Source organism: Barbus barbus (assembly GCF_936440315.1).
Source record: "Barbus barbus genome assembly, chromosome: 35".
Taxonomy (NCBI): Eukaryota; Metazoa; Chordata; class Actinopteri; order Cypriniformes; family Cyprinidae; genus Barbus; species Barbus barbus.
The window spans coordinates 22,979,335-23,005,332 of NC_136763.1; the positions used below are offsets into that span (position 1 = coordinate 22,979,335).

The window sequence follows — 25,998 nt, forward strand, 5'->3', positions numbered from 1 at the left end:
TACTCTTACTTTGGTTTGGATGTTTTCTGTATTTTCTAGTTCGGGGAACAGACACAGTCTCTATAGTGTGATATCTAGGTGAAGGAGTCTCTATGTGCTGAGAATTAACTGACTTCTGTGACGTGAGGCAGCTAGCAGACGGTTGGTTTAGCCAGTATGTCTGCTTCCTGACCTGGGCCCCAGTTAGCCAATTACAAACTCTAAGACTATGTGCCATATTTCTAGAGAGAAGAGCGGCACCACCCCCAAGAGGGATGAAGACCATCTCTTTTCAACAGGTCAGGTCTGCCCCAAAAATTCTTCCAATTGTCTATGAAACCTATGTTATTCTGCGGGCACCACTTAGACATCCAGCCATTGTGTGACAACAGTCTGTTATGCATCTCATCACCCCGGTAAGCAGGGAGCGGACCAGAGCATATTACAGTGTCTGACATCGTACTTGCAAGTTCACACACCTCTTTAACATTATATTTAGTGATCTCCGACTGGCAAAGTCGAACATCATTAGTGCAGACGTGAATAACAATCTTACTGAATTTACGTTTAGCATTAGCCAGCACTTTTAAATTTGCCAAGATGTCAGGCACTCTGGCTCCCGGTAAACATTGGACTATGGTGGCTGGTGTCTCTATTTTCACGTTCCATACAATAGAATCACCAATAACCAGAGCACTTTCATCAGGTTTCTCAGTGGGTGCGAGTGGGGAGAACCTGTTTGATGTTTTGATAGGAACGGATGAGTGGTGTTTTGACCCACGACTAGGCCGCCTCACAGTCACCCAGTTGCCCTGCTGCACGGGCTCTACTGGAACCGAACAATGTACAGGACTCCCTGAGCTAGTCACATCCAAAGCCGTATCTACAGCCCTCAAATTCTTACTGTCCTCAACTAAAGTTTGGATGCATGTCTCTAATTCTGAAATCTTCTCTGTCAGCCTAACTATTTCCCTGCATTTATCACATGTGAATCCCTCGTTGCTGACAGAGAGAGATAAACTGTACATGTGGCAAACAGTGCAAACAACAATAGCAGGAGAAGAAACCATTACACACCGTGATTGAAGAATGATTAGCTTACCACTGTTGTTTGATGAACTCGGGAAAAACGGAGCGAGAAAAAAGAAAACAATAATAGACGCAAATAGAAATGCAAATGGAACCGCGAGTGACAGGCTAATCGGCTAACGAATGCTGACGCGGTGCACGCGCACTGCACTCGCAGTTTTAAAAAGCGAACGATCAAATTAGTTTGATAGATAATACCAGAAATATGGTGGGAATTAAGTTATATATTATCACTTTAAACAACAGAGAGTGAAAATAAGATTCAACAGAAAAGCGAAGCTACATGGAGCTACAATTGCAAACCTCTCAGCAGCACGACAGACAGAAGCAATCGATCAGCCTGTGTTACTCATATGTACTATATGTTACTCGTATGTATATATTTTTAAATTGCTTTAAATGTATGTTTTAGTTCCAGAATTGTATTCATAGTGGTTTCAAATGCTTTTGAAAATACATACATATACATGCACACACACACACACACACACACTATATATATATATATATATATATATATATGTGTGTATGTTTTTCAACTAAACAAAATGTTATGTAGCATAACATAAAACATCTTAATCATTTTCTAAATAATGTTTACTTTGAAAATATGTTTCAAGACGTTTTAATACAAATAGCATGCATTATTGTGTTGTAAATATTATTATATTTTTTGAGGAGTTGCACCATGTGACATTTTACATCATGAACTAACCCTATCTTGTCACAAATAGATCAAATTATCTGAATATAATGAAAATGGTTGATCTTTACTCTCTTGTATAATTTCCATATATATTATTATTCTGTTTTGGTTGCACCACATGACTTTGAGTTTGTGAAGAAAAGTTTTTATCTTTTTATAATATTTTAACAAAAGTGCAAAAGTAATTAATTTTGTTTTCCTACATTTTTATAACCATGAGTGTAATTTGTTGCCCACATAAGATAAAGTTTACTTGTTTAAAACCATCAGAAAGTTCATTCACTATCTCTGGGAATTCTTATGCCTGAAACTAGCATAGAAAACCACTCTTGTCGAATAGTTCTCATTGACTTAGACCTCCTTATGGTGTTTTACTCGGGTTTAATTGATTACTGCTGTTGAGTAATCAATGAGTTCAACATCTGATAATTCAATGTCATCTTTATTGTCTATTTCAGGGGCATACCGGGAAAGAACTGCGGCACTATCATCTTATCTGCTGAAGAACTGGGGAACTGCAGGGTGAGTGTGTTAGTGTGTCTTTAGAGGGGCACATAGTGTTGCATTCATTGTTTTCTCTCTTCAAGGACAGGCAGAAATTAGTTTTAAGCAGATGCCTGCAATTTACTCTTTGACCTTCAATTAAAATCACTTGGTCTCATTAAAGCCCATGGTGCTGCTGCGCAGATAGAAAACGTCTCAGGTTACGTATGTAACCATGGTTCCCCGAAGGGAAGGGGACGCTGCGTCGAAAATGCTAGGGGACGCCAGCATGACCACGCTCTGAATCACATGTGTAATCTGTCCAATGGAAGGGTGATACGTCACAGGCGGGTGACGTAATCGGCCAGGAAGCATAAAAGCACGTGAGGCGGAGCCGGCATCAGCTTCTAGGAATGAAGCAAGCGCTGGCAGGGATGCTGGAAGTGTGGCCTTCGAGATGCAGCGTCTCGTTCCCTTCGGGGAACCATGGTTACATACATAACCTGAGACGTTCCCCTTCAGGAACTCGAGCTGCATCGAAAACGCTAGGGGAATGAGATGCCCACGCCGCCAGACTTCCAAGTCCCTGCCCTGTGTGTATCCCTCGGGAGCACAACGAGGGCGAGAGAAAAAGAGCCACGAGTGGCTAAAGTCAGCGGGGCCTGCGTCCCAAAGGCCAACTTCTAAGAAGTGAGTCTTGATCCCCAGGAAAGGGGAGAGCAGAGGACTCGAGGCTATGGAATAGCATCCTGATCAACCACATAGCATAAGCTCTCTGGCCGGAGGCCTCAACCTCTGGAAGAAACATGTACTAGGGGGTGTCTACCCACTGAAAGGCCACCGAGAAGGGCGTGGTAGGCCGATATAGCCACCACGTAGACCCTCAGAGTGGAGTGGGTTAACCCTGCGGAGGAACAGGCCTGCACGAACTCCAGAACTGTACCAATCGGGCAGTTAGCTGGGTCGAGCTGGCAACCTCCGCACCATGAAGTGAAGAGCTTCCACTTCAGGGCAACATCTCGTGACCTTGAAAGTGCGGAGTGGTTTTCCCCTCGGGGAGAACCCCTTGGTCTTGAGCCACCACTGTAGGGGTCTCATGTACAGCAGGCCAAAAGGTATCACGTTGGATGCAGCTGCCCTCAGACCCAGCAGTCTCTGAAACTGCTTGACAGTGAATGACTGGCCTTCTTTCACTCTCTTGACTGATGTGAGGATCGACTCGATCCGAGCAGGGGACATGCATGCCTGCATCGTGGTCGGATCCCACACCACGCCTAGATCCCTCGAGATCCCTCGAGAGCTGACTATGCGTGCTCTGCTCTCAAGCAGACCACACACGGACTGTGTGTATCTCCAGCAGTGATTTAATGTTTGCAGGGAGGAACATACAGCCTGTAATGTGATCTGCTCTCGCCCAAGTGCTTGCACACATTGTGGAGCTTATTTCAAGTGATTGTGCTTAGGGACAAACAACACTAAATAAGACTCACAACACAGATCGACAGACACACACACAGAGTAGCGGTTGCTGAATAACAAAAAGCTGATGCCAGCTCAACAGCACATGCTTTTATGCTTCCTGGTCAATTACGTCACCCACCCGTGACATCTCGCCCTTCCATTGGACAGATTACACATGTGATTCAGAGCGCGGTCACGCTGGAGGCGTTCCCCTAGCGTTTTCGATGCAGCTCGAGTTCCTGAAGGGGAACAGCTTTCTAGTTTATGAATTTATCCATGCAAAACAAAAAATAGTGACTCTTGTCTTGACTGTGAGGATCTTTAAAATAGAAAAATTACTACTTTATTTAAAAGTTTATGGAGGAGTCTGAGCATTTCTCAACAGAGCATGATAAACTGCAAGGAAAAGAAACCAATCAATGATTTTTTTATACAAGAGGCCATAAGGTCAGTGTGGGGGCATTGGATCCTCTCAAAGACGTGTGCACAGATGGAGGCAGGGAACTGTTGTGTCGAATAAAGTCCACATCATCAGTGTCCAACATGTAACAAACAAAGACCTTATTAAGGCACAGGCTGCCAATTTAGAGCATCACCCTCATTGGAAAAGGTAATTTCAGTCAAAATATAAAAGCATGTTGTATGCATTACAGTACTTTGGAGCTAAATGGCATTACAGTGCACATTAACGCAAGCAGTTTTACATAGTTAAAAGTAAACTTTGTTTACTTCTCAGAAGTCACAGTGAACCTCATGGAAGTGTCACATCTTGATTTTCTTAAGCAGTTTACTTTTTGATACCAGTTTACAATGAAGTCCCATTAGTTAATACTAATACTAACCAATGAGCTATCCGATCATTAGATTTAATCACCATTGTAGCGTGATTTATTGTAATCCTTTTTCCCTCAGTTGGTCAGAACAAACGTGTCAGACTTGTTACTTACTCGTTCAGATGACAATATCCATTGAAAATTCTTATTGGGTAATACTTCCAAGACGTAGGCAGGGATCTGTGATTTCGAAGTACAGTGAATATCCACACCGGTGCGGTGACTGACAGTCACACATACTCCTTTAAAACATTAGATTCATCCGCGCTTATTAGCACGTGAGGTGCAACTAGCGTTAGCTTTCTGTCACTCAGCAAAGCTCTCTGTGTGTGTCAGTCACGATCTATGTTCCTTGAATCTTATTTACTGTTGTTTGTCAAGTTACAAGTACAGCAACATATAAAGCTCCAGTATGTCTAAAGCCGAGGCAAAGACAAAACATAAGGGCGAAAGCAGATAACGTTACAGATTGTGTGTTCCTCCCTGCCCACGCTAAATCACGAACGGGGATACACACAGTCTGTGCATGGTTTGCTTGGGAGCGAAGCACGCAGAGTCTGCCCCGCTTTCGCCGAGGCGGAGTGGCGGCTGCGCTCATGGGAATCGCAGATGGATCTGGTGGAGGGAATGAAGACGGGCGAACCCTATCTTCTTCCTTTCCCATCAGATCCAGCTCTCTGGGATCGAAAGCGAACCCCGGGGTTTCTTCCCCTTGGAGAGAGGACTCGACGCTCCGCCTGTCTACTTATCTGGAGGTGGACGTGGAGGACGTCGATGAGCTTTCGTAAAGCATATTGTTTGCACAAGCATATTGTGAATGAATATAAAGCATTGTGAGCAGCATGTCTGGGGAGCATCAGCTCTATCGAGAAAAAAAGGAGGGGCTGATTTTGCTTTTCTCCACTGCAATATGTTCCACTCCTGCCTGGCATGCTCCGAGGTGTGTGTCCATGCATGTGATCTCGAGGTTCCAGTTCAGGCTGCTGCTGAGGCATGGCGGCGATTGAGATTCTCTGTTCATATGAATCTTTTCACATCAGACCGTGTTTACTTTGTCTGTTTGTTTGGCTGCATTTAATTTTGAGGAATAAAATGTTGCATTTCATCTGACTATAAGAAGCTAGATATATATATGCAATTATATATATGGTATACAGGAGCTTCTTGGGATAATTTCTCAAGTGAGAGCACGATGTTACCTCTCTTCCTCCGAGGAGGTTGAGGTGGTCAGCAGGGGCTGCTGGGCAGGAGCAGCCCCAATCCTGTTCCAGCTCCTCATTCAGGGAATGCCACTTCTCGTACTCCCCAAAATTTTGGAGTCAGAGCGGCGCTCCCGGGCCAAAGGCTTCTAGTAGAAGGCGGATCTGTGGACCATCTTTCTCGCTGGATAGTCTTCGGCTAGAACGTCCTGATGCCATAGCCCAGGACTTATGAGGGCAGGCCCCTCTGGGGAAGAGCGGGGTACACCACAATACACGGTTCCCGTCTCTCTTCAGTGCCCTCAGGAGATCGGTCTGCCAACCCTGCCAGTGTTTCAGGGCGCAGCGGTCTCCAGCGAGTGCTTCTCTCAGTCTCTTTCACCCGGAAACGTAGCGGAACTGAGAGGCTCGCCGCCCCTTCGGGGGTATCTAGAGCAGCTAGAGCGGCAGTCCCCTGCTGGTCCTCCGCTTCAGGGCACTGAGCTAGCAGCTCTAAGCACACCAGAGGCCAGTCTTGAGAGACTGGTTTCCTCAGTAGACTCTTTGGCAGTGTGGAAACTACTGGCAAATGTGTCTCGATGGGTCCTGCACACTGTAGAACGAGGCTATCGCATTCAGTTTGGCGCTTCGCCACCGCCTTTCAACAGTGTCATTCCCACGCTGGTGGGTCCCGAGCAGGCTCTTGTAATGGAACAAGAAGATACTCTCTTGAGGAAGGAGGCCATCGAGGTGATCCCTCCTTTCGACAGAGAGTCCGGGTTCTACAGCTGTACTTCATCGTTCCCGAGAAGGATGGGAGTTTGCGTCCTATTTTAGATCTAAGTCAACTGAACCGCTCAGTCATGTGATTGAAGTTTTGGATGCTCTCTTCGAGCAGGTCATGTCTCAGACCAGGTCCGAGGACTGGTTTGTCACGTTCGATCTAAAAGACGCATACTTCCCATCTCCATCCTTCCCCATCACAGGAAGTTCCAGAGGTTTGCTTTGGGGACAAAGCATACCAATATCGGGTTCTTCCCTTTGGCCTTGCACTCTCACCCCGCGCTTTCACAAAGTGTGTGGATGCAGCGCTGGCTCCTCTGTGACTCCAGGACATCCGCATACTCAACCATGTCGACATTTGGTTGATATTAGCTCAGTCAGAGCGGATGGCGGTTCGGCATCGAGATGTCGTTCTCGCTCACACGAAAGAGCTAGGGTTAAGACTTAACGCCAGAAAAGTGTGTTTTCTCCAGTACAGAGAACCACTTATCTGGGCGTGGTGTGGAATTCGACCATGATGCAGGCACATATGTCCCCTGCGTGGATCGAGTCGACCCTCACGGCAGTCAAGAAAGTGAGAGACGGCCGGTCACTCACTGTCAACTGATGGCAGCTGAGTCCAACGTGATATCTTTTGGTCTGCTGTATGAGACCCCTACAGTGGTGGCTCAAGACCAAGGGGTTCTCCCCAAGGGGAAACCCGCTCCGCATGTTCAAGGTCACACAGCGATGCCTACGTGCCTTAGACATGTGGAGGAAACCTTGGTTCTTGTTTCAGGGCCCGGTGCTGGGAGCTCCCTGTCGCCGCATAATGCTAGGGATGGATGCGTCCCTCACCGGTTGGGAAGCGGTCATGAGTGGCCACCCTGCCATCTGCCACATCAAATGCCTGGAGATGCTGGCCATGTTTCAGGTTCTGAAACACTTTCTCCCAGACCTGAGAGATCATCATGTGTTGGTGCGCACCAACAACACAGCGGTGGTCTCTTACAAGCTGGCGCACCAGATCCTTGTGTGGTCCCAGGGCAAACTCCTCTCGCTGAGAGCAGTGCACATTCCTGGGCATCTCAATATGGGAGCAGACATCCTGTCGAGGCAGGGGCCGAGGCCCGGGGAATAGAGGCTTCACCCAGAGGTGGTGAAGCAGATATGGAGAGTTTTTGGCCAGGCTCAATTGGATCTGTTTGCGACTCAGATAACATTGCACTGTCCATTCTGGTTCTCTCTAACTCATCCAGCTCCACTGGGGCTGGATGCCTTGGTAAAGACTTGGCTGATGTTTTGTCTGTACTCCTTACCCCCGATCGCTCTGCTCCCAGGAGTTCTAGAGAGAGTGCACTGGGACGGGGTCTGTCTATTGCTAGCAGCCCCATTCTGGCCAGGCCGAGTATGGTTCTCGGACCTGATTTCTCTCCTCGACGGCTCTACATGGGAGATTCCCGTCAGGAGGGATCTCCTCTCACAGGCAGAGGGCATGATCTTTCACCCCCGCCCGGAGTTGTGGAATCTGTGGATGTGGCCCCTGAGGGGCCTCTGGTTTCTCAACTGAGTTTGTTGAGAGCATCCTCCAGTCTAGAGCTCCCTCAACAAGGAAACTGTACGCCCTGAAGTGAAGACTCTTCACTTCATGGTGTGAAGACCTCCAGCTTGACCAAGTTAACTGCCCGATTGGTACAGTGCTGGAGTTCTTGCAGGCCCGTTTCTCCGAAGGGTTAACCCACTCCACTGACTGCCTAGGGTGCAGGGTTCACCATCCGGGGAACTCTACTGGAGGAGGAAAAAGGCGCTCACATCCCCAGTTGAGGGGGAATGGCGCAGCAAGTGTGACACCGGCCAGTTCTTCCCACCACTTACCTGTTACCCAACACATGGGAAGAAACGTGAGAGTAGTCCGACCCGAGCACAAGGCACTCTCCACTCACTGAAATGCTTGGAGGTCCCTGACCCTCTTGATGGAAGTGAGCGCGGTCAGGAGCGCTGTCCTAGCAGACAGGAACTTCAGCTCGACTGAAACCAGCAGCTCAAAGGGACCTTTCTGGCCTGAGTGAAAGTATCTTCCACCGCCGGTAGACAAAACACTCAAGTCTTCCACGTCTCATCCAGGAACCACACATCGAGGTTCCAAGATCTGGACGCGGGTGCAACATGGTGCTGGGCTCCTGAGAAAGGAGGTCCTTCCTCAGAGGGATGCGCCAGGAGGGGCTGTCATGAGGAGCATGAGTTCCGAATACCAGGTCCGGGTGGGCCAACGGCACAATCGGCAGGACCTGTTCCTCGTCCTCACTGACCTTGAACAGTGTCGGTGTGAGAAGGCTCACTGGGGGAAGCGCAAACTTGCTTAAAACCCAAGGCCAGCTGTGCGCCAGTGTGTCCGTGCTGAGGGACCTCGGTCAGGGAGTCATACAACTGGCTGTGGGAGGACTCGTGGGAGGTAACCAGGTTTACCTGAGCTTCCCCGAATCGACTCCAGAAAGGCCGGATTGTCTTGGGATGGAGTCGCCATTCTCTGGGCCGCACGATTTGAGCTTCCCCAGGATGTGGACAGTGTGCAGCGACTTGCTAGTTGTGACATGCGACGTGATCGTAGACAACCCTGCCAGTTGATGTACGAGACAGCCGCAGTGCTAGCCAAGCAGCAGCGGCCGAACCGCTGAAAGACTAGTAGCACTGCCAGCAACTCAAGGCAGTTGATGTGCCAAAGCAGTCAAGGCCCTGTCCAGAACCCCGAGGCTGCCTGCCCATTGCATGTAGCGCACCAGCCCGCACTGGAGGCATCCATCGTGACAATGACGTTTCTCTGCACGGGGGAAAGCTTGCTATTTTCTCAGTTTTCCCTGCGGCAGAGCGGTGGAAGATGGTGCATCACGCCGGGGCAAGATGTGTTGGATGGCCTCGGTCTGTTTCTGTACTGCCGAGAACTGCTGGGCACAGTCCTCAACAGTGCCGCCGAACAGTCCAGCCTGGGAGACGAGAGCGTTGAGAAAGCGCACTTTGTCGACATCGCTCCTCTCAGCAAGGCTGAGCCATAGATGGTGCTCTTGGACCACAAGTGTGGACATTGCCTTCCCGAGGGACTGCGCTGTGACTTCCGTCGCCCATAGGGCGAGGTCAGTCGCTGAGCGCAGTTCCTGCTTCAACCTCGGGTTGGTACTACGCTCGTGCATTTTAATGCCTTGACTGTACTCGCAGGATAGCCATGGCATGCAGAGCAGAGACTGCTTGGCCCGCAGCGCTGTAAGCTTTGGCAGCGAGAGCGGCCATCAGCTTACAGGCTTTGGGCAGGAGACGAGAACGATTCCTCCAAGTGGCGGCGTTTTGCAGGCACAGGTGCACAGCAACCGTGCTCTCCACCTGGGGAATGTCAACGTACCCCCTAGCCGCCCCATCATCGAGGGTAGTGAGAATGGGGGAGGCAGACGAGCCGCTTCTGGCCCTAAAAAGGGGCCGTCCACGACTTCATCAGCTCCTCGTGCACTTCCGGGAGGAAAGGAATCAGGGCAGGGTGTGGTAGCGTGCCATGGCCCGTGCCGAGGAGCCAATCATCTCGCCGTGAGGGCTCGGGACTGGGAGGTGTGCATGCCTCCAGCCCGATGCTCACGGCGGCCCGGGAAAGCACGGCCGTCAGCTCTGGGTCTGATTCGGCGGCGGCCGTGACATCCGAGGGGGGACGATTGCCCATCCCCCGATGCTGCAATCGACATCTAATCCTCTATCGGCACGCCGAACAGCAGAATCACCGGGGAGCCGCACAGGACAGTTGCTGCAGGAGGAGTGAAAGGTCCGTGGGGACCGGCACGGCGGAAAGCTCTCACTGTAACCCTCAGATCGCCCAGAGCACTAGCCGATGGTTCTCTGATCGTGGCAGAGAAGCCAGCGCGGGTAGTGACAGAGGGAGCCCCTCCCATCCCCGTGATGAGAGAGAGGCGCGATCGCAGCGCTGCCATGGTTACATGCTCAGAACGAACGCATAAACCATTCATGAACGCAGCTTCAGCATGCTGGATGCCCAGACACTGAAGACAAAGATCGTGGCTGTCAACGGAGGATAGGAAACGGCCACAACCAAGAAGACACGGCCGGAACGGCGTCTTTAAAAAGAATCACGCGAACCAACCGTGATTTGCTCTTTTAGGAAATCTGCCCAGGGGAATCGTTGCAGACAGGGACACAGTGTTTGCACCGTGACACTAACCAGAACAGCTTCCAGACAGATGATGAATGGCTTTGTGGAGATCAAAACGTTCATCCACTCGGCTCCGAAGCAAAAATCTGATGAGTGGATGCACCTGTCACGTCACCTATTTATACCCGTATGCACAGGGAGTGGCTCCGGTATGCAAAATCCACTAGCCAGTATTCATTGGCGTTTTCTCTTAAAGTCAGAGATGATTGGGGCTCCCACGTGAATCCCCTAATGTCGTCACGACATAACTCGTAGTGACCGACAGATAGGGAACCATGGTTACATACGTAACCTGGGACATTTTGAAAGAACATTTTGTGTTGAAGCAAGCAACAATAAATGAACCACAAACAATCAAATATTCTTTTTATTTTGAAGTACAATTGAATTAATACATTATAATGAGGACAATACAAAACCATTAGTTTTATTGTTGTGGTCTCTTTGTTCTTTTGCCTGCATGTTTCAGCTACAGCAATATAAGATTTCTAATGAGATAAACACTTAATCAGCTTGATCACACTGTAATGGTTTGACCAAATCATGCAGCCCTATACTTTTAATAAAAAAAAAAAAAACACTAAAGAAGATCAAATATTTTATTTGATTACCCGCATATCATTTCACTGATTTCCGAGAAATTTGAACTTATGAATGTATTGTTTAATTATTGAAATATTAATCTAAATCTCAGGGTGGCAAAAAAACTTGGGAATCCGTTTTACAGTAATAAATTCACCTAAATCTTGTGACTTGAGACACCGTAGCATAGTGTTAACAATAAAAAGTGTATCTCACTGCTATTGTAACATATGCATTTGAGGGGGAAATGTCTAACAATGTGGCTGTGGGTTCATTGTAAAGTGTTTGTGATACTGAAGCGTTCCACATCATGCACACTGAACTCTTGTTAGGACTGTGACTGGACAATGCTCCTGTGAAGCACCTTCATTACAATTTCAAAAAGATTTTCTACTGCCTCCCTGCTCTCTTTATCAATGGTGGAGTTCATTTCTAGACCTTTTTGCTCCGCTGCCTGTATTTTACACACCAAAAGCTTTAATTTGAGCTCAAGGTAACATGAATCCAATGGAGTTGACTCTTGTTATGCAACTGTCCCAGATCCCTCCTCTGTGCTTTAAGTCACATGCTTACTAAGAAATCAGTATCCAGCTAAATACAGTATTTTCCCTTCCTCATTAAAGTGTGAATAAGTATAATAATAAATAAATTGGAAATACCAATGGAAAGGGCTCATGAAATAATTTTCACCCAATGGTTTCAGATTTCTGTACCATTGCACAGATGTGTTATGGTTCAATGTTAAAAAACTTGAGTCCTAATGTTATCTGCAGAGACAGCTCTAAGTAAGCTATTCATAAGTTGATTCCATAAAATGTGTAAACAATATTATTTAATATATTATGCAAATGTTATTTGAACTAAACTGTATGTTGATGCTACATTCATTTAGTAATTCAGTGTGTAAAGATATTTATGATTAATTGTGAATTATAATAGTCAACTGTTTGATTAATTAGTAAAAATTTTAATCGATTCAAGCCCACCAAAATTGCTGGACACATTTACATTTAAATATGCTTTATGTAACTGAGACTTTGCTCTCTAGAAGCATCTAAGGACTGGACACACTCAGGGCTGTGTTTTTTTTAACATAATGTACTAAGAGTGAGAGATGGGAAAACCTTGGTTTTGTGATTAGCCGTCAACGTGTGAGAAAATCAATCCTGAATTCTTTACTAATGATTTTTGCTAATTCCTCTTGTAGGCTGACAAGAATCATTCAAGAGAGCAAACTCAACCTAAAACTTGAATTCAGTCCAGCATGATGAGTTTGACTATGTTAGCAAGCTATTTTGAAACTGTAGTTGGCCAAATTGCAATCGATATGAAGTAGTTCAAATACACTGAAGTTGCTCCAAAGTGTAGATATTGTAGCTAAATACTGTAAATTAAAGTTAAATAAGGAGGTAATTGTTTATCATATTTAACATTATGTACAACATATAATTTATAAACCTCATATTGTGTTCAGGTCAAATTGAAGCAGAAAGGATTTTCTTTTCCCTGAAATGCTAGTTAATGTTATCGCATTGGACTAAAACTTACTGAACTGACTTTGTTCAGCCAAGGTATGGGAACTTCCTAAAAACATGAATTTTTGTGCTTTTGGGGGGTGTTATGTTCACCTTGTTATACTTGTGGTGTTATGCTTTGGTATTTCCAATTATTTTTATCAACTTTTTTTTTTTTTTTAATTAACAGGTTTTATATTTATTTTTGTAAGAGACTGATCATAGACCTCATTGATCTGAACTTATGCACCTCAGTTTTATTCGAGGTGAATAACCTTGAGTTAATTTTTTTCTTTTCAAGACTCAAGCACATAAACTTCAGTGGGGCCTACGATCAGTGAGTTCAAAAAAGAAATACAAAACCTGTGCAAACTGAAAGAAAACAATTGAAAAGGTTGAATCCAATAGTAAAACAACTAGGCCTAACCTAAAAGAACTATTGAGAAATGTAGTTAAAGGAACACTCCACACAAATGACAGTTCTGTCATGATTCACAGTACTTGCCCTCATATTTTTTCAAGCCTGTAAGAGTTTCTTCTGTGCAACACAAAAGAAGATACGTTTAAGGATTTTGGGAACCAAGCAATATTGGAGCCCATTGACTTCCACTGTGGGTGAGAAATAAAGTTGTAGATTCACAGTGACATAAGGGGAGTAAATGAAAACAGAAATGTGATTTTGAGTTAACTGTCCCTTTAAGTAAGTAGCATAACCTTATTCAGGTGGACAATACCACAATAAAATACCAGCATAAACATCTGCAGCATCTGTTTATGTGGCTTCTGAGGGTCTGAAGTGGAAAATGTAAGACTGTGTCCGAGTTCAAGGACCCATGCTTGTCTTTCAGCAGTATTGCAGTATTATCTGTGTTGAATAGAGAATAGAATTGGACACTGACAATATTGATAATATTGATCTTCTTTAACACCCTCAGGCATGTTGGGATTGTCATAGCCTGTCTCCACTGAGAATTCAGCATATAAAAGCACCAAAGCCCAAAGATGATTGAGAATATTAGCAGATAACCTCTCTTTCTGACTGACCCCTGAAAGCCAACTGCTGAGGGTTGATAGCCGACTTCACACAAACATAATTTGCTTATGAATTATCCTTGCTTTCATGCCAAATTGACTCCTTGTTTCAACTCTAAATTTGATTTGACTGCTTCTCAAGAGCAGAATGTAAGTCAGTTTCATTTTGAGTCAGATAAATCTCTTCTTTTGGAGATATTATTCAGGCACACTTCCCATTTCTGTTCTGGTCGTCAACATTTTTGACACTAAAACCACAGGCTATTTCACAGGCTTGTTTTGTACTGTGAAACCTCATGTTCTACAGACAGAAGTACATGTACCCCACACTAAATTGGATTTGTTTCTATACCAACCAATGACATTTTAAGGTTGGACAAAGGCTTAGGTTTGGGGTTGAGGCTTGAGCTATCTTCTTCTGAGCTAAATTTCCCTAATTATGAAAGTAGTGTATGGTTAAGGAGTAGGACAATGACACAAAATGTCTAAATATGTCCTGGAATCTTTCCTATTCTTGGCCCTCGGTGCTTCTTATACTTGCATTTATGTTCTGATCTGAGTGGGAGCAATGCTAATGATAAAATATATCTAACATATCATGTACAATTATGATTGAGTTGCACTGGTATGTTATTTATTTTATATTTCATCATAAAAAATGATCTAATGGATTTTAACTAGTGATTATATTTATAAAGAAGAAATTAAAGAAGATATTAAGAAGATATTAATTGCTTTTTTATTTATTATGATTCAAAATGTAATTATTCTTCTTCAAAAAAGAAAAAAAGAAAAATGCAAAACAGACCATGCATGTTCTGTTTTGTTGTTAATAAATTATAAACTATAAACAGGGGTCGGATCATTTATATTTTAGGCCTTTAAAATAAAAAAAGTTAATTATATCAATAATAATAATAATAAAAGTAGAAGAAAAGAACATAAATAATACAGAGAAAAATTACATACTTTATCATGTTAAGTATCTTGTAAATGTATTCTGGCAGACAGCTAAAAAAAAAAAAAAAAAAAAAAAAAAAAAATATATATATATATATAATATGATCAAAGAAGGCTGTGAAAATAAACCTACATTATTAATCCTTTTGATGTTTTATTAAAACAAATCACAAAAACTCTAAACTTTCATTGAACTAAAACAATTGAAAATGGGGGAAAATCACATTATGAAATAAATGTTTTTCACAAATACACGTTGGACACAATTATTGGTACCCTTAAACATTCTTATGAATAAAATATCTCTGAAGTATATTCCCATTCATATTAACAATTTTGAGGACTCCAGGGGGATTATGAACATGAAATTATCCAGCCATGGCTTCCTGTTTCACAGAAATATAAATAGGAGGGAAAACAAAGTCCAAATTCCCTTAATTATCCATCACAATGAGAAAAACCAAAGAATATATTTATGATGTGAGATTCACAAATTAGTGAATTGGCTTTTAGAAAAGAGCTAGAGCAGTGACAATTCCCATTTCCACCATCAGGGCAATAATTAAGAATTTCCAATCAACAGAAAATGTTATGAATCTGCCTGGAAGAGGACGTGTGTCTATATCGTCCTAACACACGCTGAGGAGGAGAGTTTGAGTGGCTAAAGATTCTCCAAGGACCACAGCTGGAGAATTGTAGAGAAAGGTTGAGTTTCGGGGTCAGAAAACCTTAAAAAAATTGTCAAACATCCCCTATATCACCACATGTTGTTCGTGAGGGTTTAAAGAAAAATTTTCCTCACTCATCCATAAACAATCTCCACCATATTCAGTTGTCAGACACGACTGGAACTTCAAATGGCACAGGCTTCTATGGTCAGATGAAATTTAAAAAATGAGCTTTTTAGCAGCAAACACTCAAGATGGGTTTGGTGCACACAGGGATAAAAATGTACCCCATGTGTACAATGAAATGTACTGCTGTATTTTTAATGTTGTGGGCCTATATTTCTACTGGAGGTCCGGACATCTTGTTTAGACACATGGCATCAAGGATTCTATCAAATACCAACAGATAACAACAGTCAACAAGTGACTGACTCTATTAGAAATCTTATAATGGGCCATGTTTGGATCTTCCAACAGTACAATAATCCAGAAACAAACCTTAAAAACAACACAAAATTGGGTCACTGGGCACAAAACCAAGCTTCTGCTATGGCCATTCCAGTCCTCTGACCTGAAACCTGTAGAAAATGAGTGAGGTGAACTTAAAGAGAAGAAGCACCAACATGGAGCTGGGAATCTAAAGGGTCTGGAGTGATTCTGGATGAAGAAATGGTCTCTGGTCTCTTGTCAGGTGTTCTCTAACATCATCAAGCATTATAGGTGAAAATTTAGAGCTGTTAAACTGGCAAATGGGGGTTTCAAAAAGTATTGAATAAAAGGGTGCCGTTAATTGTGGCCAATGTGTATTAGAGAGAAAACATTTATTTCATAATGATATTTCCTCCCATTTTAAATTCTTATTCTCCAATGAAAGGTTATATTTTTGTAATTTTTTTAAATAAAAGATCAAAAGGATTATCAATGCAGATTAATTTTCACAGCCTTCTTTGGTCATATTTACCACTTCTAAATGAGCATGACGATATATGGACAGTTTAATGACTAACTTTAATTTATGATTACAAATTTTAATGTTGGTGTGATTAATCATGATTATTTGTGCATGTCAAAATGAATCATGACTAATCACAGAAACCAGTTAATTTTTTTAATCAATTTGCACAATACTGCAGAAAATACTTGCATATATTGGCTAGTGGAAAATTTACTTGCAGCAAGGATAAACATTTTTATGGTAACCACAATGTGTTTTTTCCCATAAAACCATTTTGGTCACCAATTGATATCTAATGTGAAATTTGGGTTCTGAAGCAGAACAGCGATGTGATCAGAATATGTTTAAGCTGCTGTAAGCTGGCAGAGAGAGAATGTCAGGCTTCTTTCCCCTTTGTAGTCCTCATATCCAGGAACCCAGAACATATTTATGAGGCTTTGGGGCATTACAAAGACCGAGTGGCATTATTTTGTAGCTGCAAAGGGGTGTGTGGGTGAAGACTGCATTTTAATCCAAGTGCATGCTGAACTTTCCACCCTTACCTCCCTCTCATAAAGTGCCCTATTTAGGGTGTCTGCGCTTCAGGCGGATATTCATACCACCTCATTTCAGCAGGTGTCACTGATGATTTCTAGTGAGAACCCTAAAGCCACTCTTAAAGTGTTATGTCCCTCTACAGCTGGCAGATTCCTGAAGGTTGTCATGCGAAAAGGCACCAAGGCATCATTTGCTGCTGAGCTTTTTATGGGAAGGCGATAGAAGGGACGTGATAGCTCTCATCTACCATGCCATACTATCTGGAAAGCTGTAAACATTAGTGCTGGGGTGTTGCAACAAGAGCGAGTGACTTTGGAGGACAGAAACAAGCGATTACAGAGGGGAAGGAGAAGGGCTTTCAAAACAGCTTCAGAATATGTTGATATAGCAGTCTAGGAATTAGCCTTTAGAGCAACCGTACATTTAATTGCTCTCTAAGCAGAGCATCTTCGAGTATGATAAACGTGAAACCGCACTCATCAGCAGTAAATGTCGATTAGCATGTCATCAGTATTCTGCAGGTCACACAGCTTGCAACAACAAAGTTTGTTTACTAAGAGCGATCTAGTGCTCTGTGCAGGTAACAGGGCTGTTCAACATCTGCTTCTAGATTAGCCATTAGTTTGACGCTTCAATCGCTCACGCAGGAGCATGTAGTTTGCTAAACATGCTGTAATTTTAAGAGCTTGGTTTTGATTTGTTGTGTTATCCACTTGTAAAACATATTGCCTGAATGCTAAAGAAACAGTTCACTCAAAAATGAAAATTCTGTCCTCATTTATTCATCCTCATGTCCTTCCAAACCTGTATGACTTAATTTCCTCTGCAGAATATATACATATATGTGTATATATTCTGCAGAGGAAATTAAGTCACTCTTCATATATATATATATATATATATATATATATATGAAGAGTTCATTTGCAAAAACCGATAACTCCATTTTTATTTTCTTTCAGAAATCACGTTTTTTTATTGCGGATTCCAAGTGATATCAATCAAACTGCATTTGGGTTGTTTTTATTAAGTAATAATAACTTAAACAAATACAGGTCATTTACAAAATAAAGTTAAGTGAAAGTATTTTTTTTCCATATTAAAAGTTTGTTTTTATAGCAAAAGCAGATAACGCCAACAGTCGTTGGAGTCCACATTTCATGTTTTAGAGTTTAAAAAAACTTAATCTTTGCAATCGCCTCAGATGACAATGTAGATGCCTGACAAATGTTGTTGTTGTTGTGATCATAGATTTAAGGATGTGATTACATGCAATACACAGAGCTTTTCCCTCACCATTGTAACACGCTGCTTTTGTAAGGCTCCGTGAAAACGTTCCAGCTTTTATTTTACTTTTACGCCCTGAAGAAGATATCACAGGTTCATCAAGTTGGTCAAAATTATCCATCCTCGATCACTTTTAGTCAGCTTTGACAAAACTCCTCTTAGCTAGCACGTCTTTTCAAAGTGAAGGTAACCTTGTCACCTGACCTGAATACAGCACGCTGATTCGCTAAAATTGACCTATCGGCTTCTGTTCACAAACAACAAGCGCGCTTCTGCGGTAAAATGTGAACTCGTGATGCCTTGGAAGTGGACAATACCAGACTTTTTGACAAAATGTGGGTTCAGATTGCGTTATATGTGGAGAATAATGCACAGCGATCAGATAATTTTTTTAAAAGTGGCGTTTATCGGTTTTTGTAAATAAACTCTTAATATATATATATATATATATATACAGGGTGCGATTTGGTCTATGCATCCCTGCCTCTGCTGAATTTTTTTTATCCCCGGTGGAGATGAAAACATCCCGTCCACCTGCTTTGACGTTCTAGGCTAAATCAAAGGATTTGCGATACGTGCTTTGAAGTCCCTGTGTTTGTTTAGCTTTCTCTCTCGTTTGCCATTGTTTGAACAACCGTGGAAATGAAATCATTATAATTAATAAGCCTAATTTACAATGTTTTTTTTTTATTAAACTGTGATCACGTTAAAACAGTTTCGTATTAAAAACAGTGTAGTTGGGTCAGCCTCCGCCTATAGAGTTTTATACGCCTATTAAAAGTTTTCAAAAGTATCCCCGCCTCCGTTTTTTTCACAAATCACACCCTGTATATATATATATATATATTGTGGTGGGAGGAGCAAGCGACAGACACAGTGGGTGTGGCGTCAGGCCTCGGAGAGGTTTTTATTAAACAAAATAATCAAATATAGTGTCCAAAAGGGGGTAAAAGTGTCCAAAATAAACAGGGGGTCTGGTGTCCTCGTCGTGCTGCGGGGCTCGCGAAGGAGGGCAGTGTTCGGAAAGGAAGGGTCCAGGGAAGGGGCGGAGTCCGGTGGCCGCACGCGCTCCCCTCTCGGAACCGGGAGCGAGTGGGGCGGCTTCTTTCCAGCGGCTTCGTCCTACTCCTTGGCCCCCGGAACTTCTGGGGGATTAAACGGCCCGGCATCCTGGCCCGTCAGCCGTCACGGGTGCGCCAGTCTCCCTTCTCGACGCTCCCTTCCTGGACCCACGAGGACACCAGCGTGCATGCACGGGGAAGAGACCGGTCTCCCGAGGAGAGGCGTGCTCAGCATTTAAACAGCGGCGGTGATGAGGCTCTATTCACATCAGGTGCGCCTCATCACACGCCAGCCCTGGCTGTTTCAGCGCCCCTCCTCTCACACACACCCACTCCCGTCGGGAGCCTGGTGAAGGGCGGCGAATACGGGACGGGGTGGTGATAATAATATGGTGGGAGGCAGCCGACTCGTCACATCCCCCCCCCCCCAAGCGACATCCCCGTCTTCAGGTCGCCGCCCACGCAGGAGTGCTACCTTCCTCAACCAGGCTCCAGCGGTCGGAGTGGGCGGGGCAGGAATTCCTCTCCGGGCAACTCTCCCTCTCGCACCGTGCCGGAACCGGGACAGAGAAACCGGGTATCAGTCGACAGCCTCAACCAACCAAAAAGACAAATAGACGGAACGTCACTTACTCCTTTTGGTGGCTGGGAGGCTGTCCCCGTTGTTCCTCCATCCCCCGTGCGGGTTCCACAGCTTCTTTTGCGAGCGAGAGGGGATGACGTCGTCAGGTGTTGCCCAACTGCGCTGTCTAGCTCCGCCTTGCCCGCATTCTCCACCACTGTGGCGGGACCCACGAGGACACCAGCGTGCATGCACGAATATATATATTGTGACGAGTATATATAATTCATTACAACTGTTGAAATAATTTTAGCATGTTAATGGGTGACAATGTTAATGTATTTGGTCTGGTCATACTAGTTATGCTATGTGAGCTGTTCCTATAGCAGGTATGGACTTGCTTCTACCAACAGATACAGAGACACTCTTCTGTGATCATATAAGAAATGCAGCTGCTGCACGAGTGAGCATACATAAATCCCACATGAGATCTAGACGGGTGGAGCTGGGGGAGGTGGAGAGTTTCAGAGGAACTCTGTTAGATCCACTGCCAGCTTACAGCAAACACTGAACCAGACTATTTAAATGTTGAGAAAGCAACACATTGGCTGCAAAATCAGGCAGTGCCATGTAAATTGTTTTAAAATATTTTTTTTATATAATTTATTCTTGTGATGGCTGCAAATTGAAAATACTACATATTATAATTATATATGTAATAATAATTATATTATATAATATTTATGATAATGAATATTATTATTACCAATCTACTAAGATAATGTCTGCAAAATATTGCCTCTGTATTGTGGCTCTGTATACCTGTATTGAGTGTACTTTATTTTTTTTGTGTGTTTTTTTTACCCACTATTAGATGATACATATTAACCTGGAATAAAAACATCCGATCCCAGTGAATGAAATTAAGCCCTACCATATATTTCCCACTGAATATTCTGACTCAGACAGAAGTATTATATGTTTCAAAATGTACTTTGCTATGAAAGCCATTTTATGCTTTAGCCATTTATTTGTGTTTCTTGTTTCATTTTCTCTGTTGTGGGTGTTGCTTTATTGACCACTGTTTCTCTCGAGTCCACTTACTGCAGAAGTCTAGAAGGCTTTTTTCTCTTTGACTCATTTGTGAGTGTGCACTGAAGATAATATGGTAAAGTCTCTTGCTCAGTTGTGGTAATATCTGGAGCTAATTGACACAATATTTAATAACAGTGTTCATATACAGGATGCAATGACAAATTACAATCTTAAATAAACACTATGGAGTTTTCTTTAGAGAAATTACTTTCTCTGAGGTAGACTACCAGGGAAAGTGAAAATTGGTTTCCAGGGAGCTCTGTGGGCGCTCAGCTGAGAATGAGACAATCCAGACATTTTAATTTGAACAGTGTCAATCATCAAAAACAGCAGCGAGACTCTGACCGCTGCTGTCAAACGGACAAGCTTTACAGAGTTATTTTAAATGAATGGGAAACTAGAGTATGACTCAATTAAAGACACTGTTGTTTGCCTACAATGACGACAAGGCACTTTTGCTATAAAAGTCAAGAAAAACAAGGGAAGCTATCATGATGTGTTGAGTCTTTTGTAGAAACACATTTAATATTTGGATGCATTTTATAGTGGTCATCACTTTCGAAAAGCAGGATATTGCATATTGGTTTTAGCATGAAGTCACATGGCATTCATGCTCAGCCGGTAGTGCGTCTGTGAACCGCAGTGCCACGCCTCTAGGTCAGAATCAGCAGCAGCACTGTGGCAGGGAGAAAGAGCTGCAATTTATATCGGAAGGGTGTTATTCACAGGGGAGCATTTAAACTGTAAAATGTTTTGCAAGCACCTTACTGCTGAGACCAAACAGCCAGTGGCGTGTTGTGGGCTTTTGAAATGAGAAGGCGGTGTCCTCTCTCTGGTTTTGTATGTGTGTGTGTATGTATGAGAAATCATAGATGTATAATCACAAATTTCATGACTAATTTGATGTTTACACAGCTTTTGGGGTTCAGAAAGTAATGCTATAATATTTAATACTACACTATTTCAATACTAAAATGTTTTATGTTTATATTTATATAAAAATATTTATATATAATTTATATGAGCAATATCACACAATCAGCAGTGTGATATGGCTTTATATTGGCACGGCTGTGATTCAGTCACAGTGTGCCGATATACAGCCAGAATGCACTGCTACTTGTGTGATATTGCCTTCATACAACAGTTTGAGGGCACAAGTGTGTAGATCTTAAGTCGACAAATTCAGATCTCAAGTTGACAGTTTAACAGCTGAGCCCAATCCTCCGTTTCTATTTCGAAAGTGTCACTTTAGAGCTAGTAACGAAGTAACGATGAGTTACTTCATTGAAAAATTGTTGCATTACTGTATTAAAAGCTCACTATATTATATAGAATCAAGTATTATGAGAGAGATGGGCTGAGCGAGTGTGATTACCTGCATCTGATTCAGCATTCATTCCTCAGCTCAATAAAACAATAACAATAAAATATTACAATAAAACATTAGTTTGAATGTCCGCTGAGGAAAGCAATAGGCTCTTTGTTGTACTATCCTTTCATCTGTTAAAGTGCCCCTATTATGGATTTTTGAAAATGACCTTTCATACAGTAACACAGCTCTAAGTGAATGAAAACATCCTGAAAAGTGTTAAATCTCAAAGTGCACCATGTATAAAGTTATTGTCTCTCAAAAGAAAGAGTTGACTCTGAATCATTGAAACGAGTCATTTTTAAAACACAATGTTTTATTAAGGTTCGGGAGGAGCACGATCAGATAATCAGTCTGGCCTAGGTGGAGCTCGTCGGCTAATCAGCTTAACAAGCACAACACGTATATATACAGCCAACTCACCTCTCTTCCATGACAGTTTTCCAGCATCCTGCCTCCACCCCAACTCCTCACTCTTAATCTAATTTCATCCCATTCTTGGGATGGGGGGGTTCTCTGGATTCGGGCTCTATGCCGAGCTCTGAGCCCTCCCTCTGGACTGCATGCCAAATATGCTTACCAATTGCTCAATCAAATGATATGTTAGTGCAAACTGGTGAATCCCAAGCCGTTTTAGGTTTGCTCGGTAGCTCACACGATACGGTGTTGTACTTGAGAGGTGAAGCGCTCCGGGACGAACCCCGTGAAACTCTGGTTCGACATAACAGCTCAAATTCGCATGAGGAAGTTAAAATAGCATGGCTGCATCAACAAATGTATTTTTATATCACTTTTGCATTTGTTAACACTACCGAGTAGGTTTAGGGTTGGCTTTTGTGTAGGGGATATTTCCAACACAATAGAGCATTAATCTTTAGCGACGCTCCCCGGATTTTTGAATTCCGAACAACCGCAATACGTTCTTCAAGCAGTGTAATAAAAACGCAGGAATACGGGCCTGTACCAATGTATTAAAAACGTTCCACAGTTACGTATTGAACGTGTGTTTTAGCGCCACTCTCTGGACATTTCTCTTTGAAACTGCCTCAAAACGTGCAGTAAAGTAAGTCATAATGGTGCTGCAGAAATATATTTAGAGGCACGTATTTCCAAAGTACTGTTGTATTCATTTATATATATAATCATTGTCAAATCAGATTCAAGTCTATGCAATTTTACATTTTTTTTTTTTTTTAATTATAGTACAATAATCAGTAACTGCTGTAATACTGCCAAAACATTTAAAATTTTGTTCTGCTATTATTATTTATAACCACAAATAGTCTCTTTTTATGCCAATAATCAATAAATCTTCACTAAACCTTTGAAAGTATATTGTTACAGGCTTATTTTCACCATATTTTGGGTCTCCATTCACTTAGAGTGCATGATTTTACATTATTTCAAGCTTGGAAATGATATACACTACCACAAATTTCAAAAGTTTGGAGTAAGATTGATTGATTGATTGTGCCTGTTGTGCCTTTTTGGAGAGTGCCATGGTGTTGGTGGTCCAGGTGAGATCCTCTGGGGGTGCACATCACAGGGGATCTCACCTGGACCACCAACACCATGGCACTCTCCAAAAAAGCACAACAGCGCCTCCACTTTCTTCGCCGGCTGAAAAAAGCAAGTCATTGAGAGTGTGCTGACCAGCTGCATCACTGTCTGGTACGGGAACTGCAGTCCTGCTGACCGCAAGACCCTCCAGCGGACAGTGAACACAGCTGCAAAGATCATCGGTGCCCCTCCATCCTGGACATTTTCCTTACACGATGCTCCAGCAAAACCAACAGCATCGTGAAGGACTCCATCCCACAGTCTCTTCCAGCTCCTACCATCAGGAAGATGGTACCGGAGCATCAGAGCCCGCTCCGCCAGACTGCTCAACAGCTTTTTCCCCCAGGCTGTGAGAGCCCTGAACTCAAACCACCCCGCCCCCCTCTGAAACCCCATGCAAACCCCTACCTCCTGAAACATGGACCACCCCCCACCCCAAACAACCCCCCCAACCTTACCACACCAAAGAAAAAACTGTATAAAACTTTTTTGTGCAATTCAAAGTGTGCTACACACAGGTGAGTGGGCCTGTACAAACCACCTGTAGTAACACACTCTCCTCTATGTGCACTAGACACTTTACACTCACTGCTGCGTGTACACAATCCCACAAAAGACTCAGCAATATATGTATGTTTACATGCTCATGCACTACAAATCATCCTGCACTGTTCCCCAGCCAGCTGCTTGACTCAAAATGTCTCTCTTTGCACATGTACAGTATTTATGTGAAGCATTCGTATAGTTTGTATTTTTTATCTTTTATTTTTTAGTTTGTATAGGGTAAATATTTATATATAGTATACTTATAGTTAAAATCTGTTGTGTATAGGTTTATAGTGTTTTTTTTACTTCATTGTTGTAGGTCTGTATTTATGTAGCATCGTGGTCCTGCGAGGCACGATATTTCGCTCCACTGTATGTCCCCACATGTAGCGGAATGACAATAATATATGTTTTATTTTAAAGGATGCATTGAATTAATCAAAAGAGACCGTGAAGACATTTATAATGTTATAATATAATGTATATTTTAAATAAATGCTGATCTTCTGAACTGTCTTTTCAGCAAAGAATCCTGAAAAATCTGTGTAAAATAATATTAAGCTGGTTTTTCAACATTTTACAAGGTTGAGAGGCAGCATTATTAAAAAAAGATATTGGCTCTTTGGAGAAGATGCTTTAGAAAAAAAGAGAAAAGACTGCATTATAAACCAATTATATTTTGTATTATGTCATTTTTTCTCTAGTTTTATTTTTGTACTGTTGATTATTTTCTCATCCAGGTTTTTTGAGGAAGCACTGCCTCTTATGTCTCTTCTGAGAAAACACCCCTGCAAACAACAGCCATTAGATATTCAGCCAGTGTTTGTACAACTAAATGTCTTTATGTAATGTCTCTATGAAGCTTTCAGACCTTCAGAACTTGCAGTGTAATTTAATAACCAGATAGAATAATTTCTCAAATGGCTTCATTCTAGTTGAAGTAGACACATCTTCTGCACTGAATGTGCTTACCTTTGATCTCAGCGGCCAATCCAAAAATTATAAGCATGAGTTGATTCGCATCCAGAATTATCATAGCTTGAAACTGCTGATCAAGAGTTGTTTCTACATGGCAGTCATGGTCATAATCATAATGACAGGTGAAGCAGAAGCTGATCACAGACCAGCATTCTTCATGACCGAATAGAGCTCAAATCCCAAAGCTTCATAGACTTAATTCATTTCTGTGTGTTCACTTCAACAAGATCACAGATCTAGCTCTAATGAGCCTATATATATTTCTCTCTCTGTCTTTTTAGGACAGTGCAACCATGCAGTTCTGTGCCAACAAACTGGACAAGAAGGATTTTTTCGGGAAATCCGATCCTTTCATGGTCTTCTACAGAAGTAACGAAGATGGCACGTAAGTGTCCTACCTTGATTTAAACACTACAGCTGTGTGTTAATCATAGGTACTGTGAAAGCAACATCTCCCAAGATACCCATAATGATGCTCTTGGGCGCAGATTAAGGGGCTAAGTAATTATCAAATGTTAAATAATTTCTGTTATAAAATGGAAGGAGGCTACTTTTTATAGTTTGATAATTACGCTACAATGCAATTTCAAATAC

The 25,998-nt window shown here is 42.8% G+C and overlaps 1 protein-coding gene across 3 annotated transcripts in view; it reads left to right on the forward strand.

Moving 5' to 3' along the window:
* LOC306854701 (copine-5) overlaps positions 1 to 25,998 on the forward strand; it is a 188,124-nt gene that overhangs the window by 112,254 nt on the left and 49,872 nt on the right. For all 3 annotated transcript variants that reach the window (XM_079392910.1, XM_079392909.1, XM_079392911.1), the window contains exons 7-8: positions 2,233 to 2,296; positions 25,686 to 25,789. In XM_079392910.1, coding sequence (XP_079249036.1) covers positions 2,233 to 2,296; positions 25,686 to 25,789 — 168 coding nt within the window. The remainder of the gene's footprint in view (positions 1 to 2,232; positions 2,297 to 25,685; positions 25,790 to 25,998) is intronic.